Raw genomic sequence first — 6,085 nt, forward strand, 5'->3', positions numbered from 1 at the left:
GGCCGCGCATATGATTATCAGACAACGTCCGTTAAAAAACATTATAACACATATAATGAGAGACGTTCTGCAGTAAGGAGGGGCGTTTCACCGACGACAGGTGTTCTTACTTGTATGTAGCTGACGGAGAATTTTTACTTTACACGACACTGTTCAACACTTCATTCTGCTTCACTCTTTAACAAACAACCGCGGATGTCTTGAAAGACTCTTTCGCGAAAGATTTGTGAAGATATCCGCGTTCTTGTGACTCGGAAATACTACGCTTTCTATGTTTTGGTGCGGACTGCGTTCACACCAGCAATGAACCGCTCGAGAGTTCGCAAGCAAGCGCTCCGAGACCACCTATTTTAGCCCACCAGAGTCCGGTTGTTTAGTTCACTTAAGAGGTCGCGACACAAAGGGCCTCGTCACATAACTTTGTCCAGGGACGGCCCTGTTTATAAAACTATTTTCTAGTGTTGATATGTTTGTATTTTTAACTCCTGTGCAATGCCTAGATAACATCCTAGTTTGGGACAGTGCATATATATAACGCATATATATAACAGTCTCTCCATCTATCAGAGTAAGCGCTGTGCAGTCTCACCTGGCCCACAGGCTGTGGGGGGGGAACATGCCCTGGGCCAGCAGGCTCTGGTACAGGTACAAACACACCATGTGACCCGCAGTGAAGAAGCCCACCATCACACACAGGGCGTTGAAACCCAGGTGGCTGATGGGAAGGTGGCACGCCCACCACGTGCACACGCCGATGAAAAGCAGGAAGTAGATGGCAGAGAAGGCAGAGGGCAGGGTGATGCCTGGGGGGGGGGGTGAGAAGGAGAGAAACATCAATACAATAATTAATAATTCACATTCTCCTAAAAGCGCTTTGAGTCATTGAAAAAAAGCGCTATAATAAAATACAGACCGACATTTCTTCTTTTATCATAAGTATTTAGTGTTTGACTGTTATAGACAGTTACAGCATGTTTTTTAGATCAAATGTGTTAGTCGTGTTTTAATAAACAGTTAACAATTTGGGGAAAATGCATATTTCCTCTTTCCCAAAATGCAAAGTAGAGATCCAAGATGGCGGCCTGTGCACTATGCAAGACTCTGGGGGTGTTTCTCAATGTCGAGGAAGGCTGCTCCAGAGCCACTATTTCAACTTGAAATTTTCAAGCATACAACGTCATCGAATGCCGCCGCAGGACTGTTCCAATGTCCAGCATTCTTGGATTCTTTTACCCAGGCCGGAATCCTTCCTAGCCTCGGAAAACAAAGAATGGTGGAACAGGCTAACAGGTGTGCAGGTGTGCGTCATATGCGAGACCCCGCCTTAAATGGAGCACGATTTCCGCCAAAGATTTGGAAATTGGTCCGTGCGCAAAGCATTGTGGAGATTTTAAAACCATGGAGGATACACATCTGCAGCCCCGAAATTTCCCACAACGAAGGACGCCGGCCTCGGTAGAATTCCGAGCATCCTGGACATTGGAACAGCCCTTCGACGGGACTCGATGACGTAGCATCCTTGAAATAGTGGCTCTGGAGCAGCCTTCCTCGACAATGAGAAACACCCCCGATGTTTTCTAGTTTCTGTGAATTAGCAGTTATCTGCATACTAGTTTCAAGTTGTTTCACTCGGTACTGCTGTGCGTATACATCGTATAGCCGACAACAACTTTTGGACCTGAGCTTTTTTTGTCCATTCAACTCCTTTAACAATGTTCAAGGACAGCCAGGACCCTTTCTGGTTGGGGGCAAACTGCATTTTGTTATACTCTGTGCAATGATAGTAAAGTGTAATCTCATCTAATCTGATAAAAATTAATGTAAACTTCATATTTGCCTTCCAGCATAGCCATAGCCTGCGTTTTTGTTTTCTAGTTTGTAATAAAGGTTGGAATCTTGGGAAAAAAATTCTTGTAACAAATAAAAAAACTGCCTTATACACATTGCCGTTTGTAGGAAGTGCCCATTTTCTCTGACAAATACTTGAACTATTCTGCTTTTGGTATTTTTTACTTTCCTGTATAGTTTTTGGCCTGAAAAACTCCACATTTCCTTCCAGAGGGAGTAGAGGCACAGGGTAGAAATATGAACCTGATAAAGAGGATATCAAATGCAACTTTGATATCACCAACTCAACTTTGTGAGTTTTTTTTGAGTAGGTCTAGTAGAAAAGATGGTGCCAATCTAAGTACTGTCAGAGGCCTTAACCCACACTAAGTATAGGTGAAGTCTCCTCAGCCAGCTATGGAAATGAACCAGTGATGTGACCCTGAGGAGGTAAAGCTGTGTCACAGATCCTACCAGCCAGCGCCAGCAGGCTGATGGCTAAGATCCTCCCCAGGTCCCGCAGCATTTTCCGGGCCTTGGCCTTCAGACGCTCAGCCAGCTGCTTGGCTCTCGTTGCTGTGGAAACCTCCTCGTCAGGGTCACCAGGTGATAACCTTTCTTCTTCGTCTTCATCTCCTGATGCCTCCTCCTCTTCGTCCTCTTTCTTATCCTGCTCCTCTTCCTCCTCCTCCTCCTCCTCCTCCTCCTCCTCCTCATCACCAACTGTGTTTTTTTCTGTTGTATAGTCTTCAAGCTGATTTGGGAAAGTAAGGTTAGAGTTATTACAGTTTTTAAGGTAAAATACAGTAACACATCAAATCCACATTACATTTGTTTTTCTTTAGTTACAGTTTCAGTTGCAGTGATTCCACCAGTATATATCTATGTAGGTGAGGCTTAAAGGGGCCCTATTATGCTCACACTCAGACCCCCCGCCCCCTACCTGAAACGCCTCCATTGGTCTCCTTTGTTTACTTCTGTAACATAGTGACATCACTGTGTAACACTCACTTATATTGGCGAGCACTCCAGCACATTGTACGTGATAGGCTAATGGGCAGGACATCTTCTAAGCGGTTGACCAATTACAACAGAGCCGGCCAGCTAACCAATCAGAGCAGACTGGGCTCTGGTTTCAGACAAAGGGTGAAAAGAGGTGCTGCAGCACAGGCAGTATGAGAAAAATGAAGAGCTTTTTGAAAGCATGGAGACATGTCCCAGTAGAGACACTACATACTGATACAGTATGAACCTTTAAGTCCCTTTGCGTCATGGTTCCTGCATCCTGTCCTTGCATGTGTGCAACATTTGAGTGCTTATATTTATCTTCATTGTTGGTTTGACTTCAGTAGGACGTCTTCTTAACTGCTTATGGAAATGCTTACCATGTCGAAGTCAAGGTTTTATAGGGCCCCTGCTTCTAAACACAGTGCTTATACTGCAATATATGTGCTGCTTATGGGAGAGCGCAGCAGCCTCGGGGTGTAATGCTGCATTTAACACAAAAACAAATTGTTCCACTTTTCTTTACTGCGAGTTGTCTCTCCTCAACGTTCAACATTATAGATGTGAATCCAGATATTCAGGTTTCATCGCATGATTACAACATGGGCTGACTAAGAATAAAACAGAAACCCTTCCTCAAATACACACAGGGTGGTCTTATATCCCTCTGCTAAGGAAATAAATAAGTACCAGAAAAACTATTAGTCATGATTTACAGTAACAGGTGGCAAAGATCTCCTGTATCTTATTACTGGGTCAGAAATACCTCAGAAACTCATCCTTTTTGAAATATGATAAATCACTCCAGCGAGATTCCAAATGCATCCAAGCATTGATTATTCCTGTTACACATGATAGTTTCCAGGAATACTGTTCACTACAGAAGTTAACAAGCAGTTGTTTCCATCATAAGAGCGCTGAAACCTCGCTGCACGCTCAGATCTATTACAGCTACTGACAGGGAAGATTTGAGCACCTTGGGAGCAAAATATGATTGTGTTGGTTAAGGAGAAAGAGTATTGGATAGTTAATTCTCAGGTTGACACAAACCCGATTCCAATGAGATGATAATGATGCTTTGTGTCTGACATACAAGTGAGACATGTAAGGTAAAAAGCTCAGTAGAGCTGAGGTGAATATATTTCACTAAAAACAGCTATTAAGTCCCTTCTTCAAATAAAACTATTAATTGGTGCAGCTTTCAACATCATATCATATATATTCATGATTTGCTAGTAACAGCACAACGGTATAGTGTAAAACTCCACTAGCATCCCTCAAGGCCGCTTTGACAATATTTTACGATTTTACAGCGTAACTGTGTGGGACCACACATTGGATCTGCAGGCGTCACATAACATTAGGTTCATCCTCAGCAGACCATGAATATCTTATCTATTTGAATACATTTTCAATGATTTAAATGGTAATGATGGGTCAAGAGGTCACCAACATTTGGAGAAAACTTCCTTAGGGGGTCATAAATATCTAACGGCTATACAGTCACACCAGAGACACCGAATGACAAACCAAGAGCCTTAATTAGACACTGCTGCTTGCAGGGCTAAAACCAAAAAAACTCATTTTACATGTATCTAATTTGAATGTTTATGAAATCGTCATGGAAAACCAATAAACAAAAGTCCATAAATAAAATGTGATTAAGCTCACTTCCCTAATGACTTACCATGACATGCATACCACGTTTACAGAACTGTTAAGTAACAGGTCCATTTAACTAACAGTTTTGAGTTTCAGCATCTCATAAATATTTCTACTTTTCAACCAACTAAACACAATCAATCAAACTATCATCAATCTGTGAATAAGGAGAAACATTTTTCATATGTTTAAACATGATAACCTTTTCCCTGTCTTAAATAAATGAAATGATGACAGAGGGGACATAAAGGGTATCTGATCAGAGTGTCTTTCGGGACAAGCATGACAAGTTTGATATTTAAAGTGAAAGCATTTCAAAATAAATTGGTTCCAATGAAATTCATATGTTATATCAAAATGCAGTTATAAAATAAATTACTGGGGCTTAATCCTGTTGTGGCGCAGTGACCCTTCAGTCATACTAAACCTCCCACACACTGACTCACCGATGTGATGTTGGCAGCAGCCACCATTTCCCGGTTGCTGACCAATCTACTGCACAGGACCATTGTTACCAAGGCAACCACACACACACCCAGGTCAGGAGACAGAAGACGTATCATACTCCAAGGATCATCCAACGGAAGCCTACAATACACACACACATGTATAGAGAGGTCAACGGAGGTCAAACATTTTTCCATCTTCAAACACATACGTTCAACCAAAAATATTATATTCCAAAGCGTGAGCAAAGAAAATGAATCAGGTTTGATCTTCCTTCAAATGTGTGGGTGTATCACATCCTCTAACCATCACTGACAGTAGAATGAATATCTGGTGCTACAGCTGTTACCTGGACAGTCCTATATGTCTGCTTATGACGTCCCATTGTGAGCAGTTATCCCCTATGGCGATGTTGAGGGGGGGATATGTGTATAGAACAGTCTGGAAGCAGATGTGAGCCAGAACAAACATCAGACTGCTGCAGAACACCGCTTTGATGAACCGACCTGTGGGACCTGGAGGACAAGAAACAGAGAGAGAGGGAAGGAGGGTCAATCCTGAGGAACCATGTAAAGTCAAAAATAAGATCATACATGATTCAATTTTGTGTCAATATAGAGTGAAATACACCAAAGGTGAGGATTCCTGTACATTTCCCCTATGTGGGACAAATAAAGGTATTCTTATTCTGGCATGTTGATAAATCCTCATGTTACCGTCAAACCCAGAGCCAGAGGAGAAGCTACAATGTGTTTAGCCTAGCTTAGCACAAATGAAGAAACACACTCCTCAATGTCAGTTTGGGTATTTTATTGATAAGGATGACGACACCCTGAAACAGATTAATGCAGCAAGATAAGCTGACAAAGTATTACATCCATGCAATTACATCAACACAAATATATACCACGACACAGAGTATAGTAGTATAATAGTATAATATATATATAGTATAATATAATAGTGGAAACAGTCTTACATGAATGAGTGGACGAACGTCTCAACTCGAGGCGGAGTGAATGAACAATGTTTGAACTAAAATGGCCGCTCAGCACTACCGGGTCAGAGCACGGCATAACTGGGCAGCGACAGCAGTGACACTACCCTCTAGTGGCCGGCGGAAAACTCTTCATCCACCCCAGAC

At 42.3% G+C, this 6,085-nt stretch overlaps 1 protein-coding gene and 1 long non-coding RNA gene across 2 annotated transcripts; both read right to left on the reverse strand.

Moving 5' to 3' along the window:
• Positions 1-480: 480 nt before the first annotated feature.
• On the reverse strand, positions 481-2,516 carry LOC104956279 (piezo-type mechanosensitive ion channel component 1-like). Its single transcript, XM_010783753.1, has 2 exons — positions 2,302-2,516; positions 481-803 (listed from the first exon to the last, which is right to left on the reverse strand). Exons 1-2 carry the CDS (start codon positions 2,351-2,353, stop codon positions 586-588), a joined length of 270 nt encoding a protein of 89 aa, XP_010782055.1. The 5' UTR covers positions 2,354-2,516; the 3' UTR covers positions 481-585.
• Positions 2,517-2,541: 25 nt separating this feature from the next.
• Positions 2,542-5,467, reverse strand: LOC104956281 (uncharacterized). Its single transcript, XR_799529.1, has 3 exons — positions 5,291-5,467; positions 4,941-5,082; positions 2,542-2,581 (listed from the first exon to the last, which is right to left on the reverse strand). It is a non-coding gene; the product is annotated as an uncharacterized lncRNA (long non-coding RNA).
• Positions 5,468-6,085: the final 618 nt, after the last annotated feature.

Source organism: Notothenia coriiceps, unplaced genomic scaffold (assembly GCF_000735185.1).
Source record: "Notothenia coriiceps isolate Sejong01 unplaced genomic scaffold, NC01 NC01_scaffold00025767, whole genome shotgun sequence".
NCBI lineage: Eukaryota > Metazoa > Chordata > Actinopteri > Perciformes > Nototheniidae > Notothenia > Notothenia coriiceps.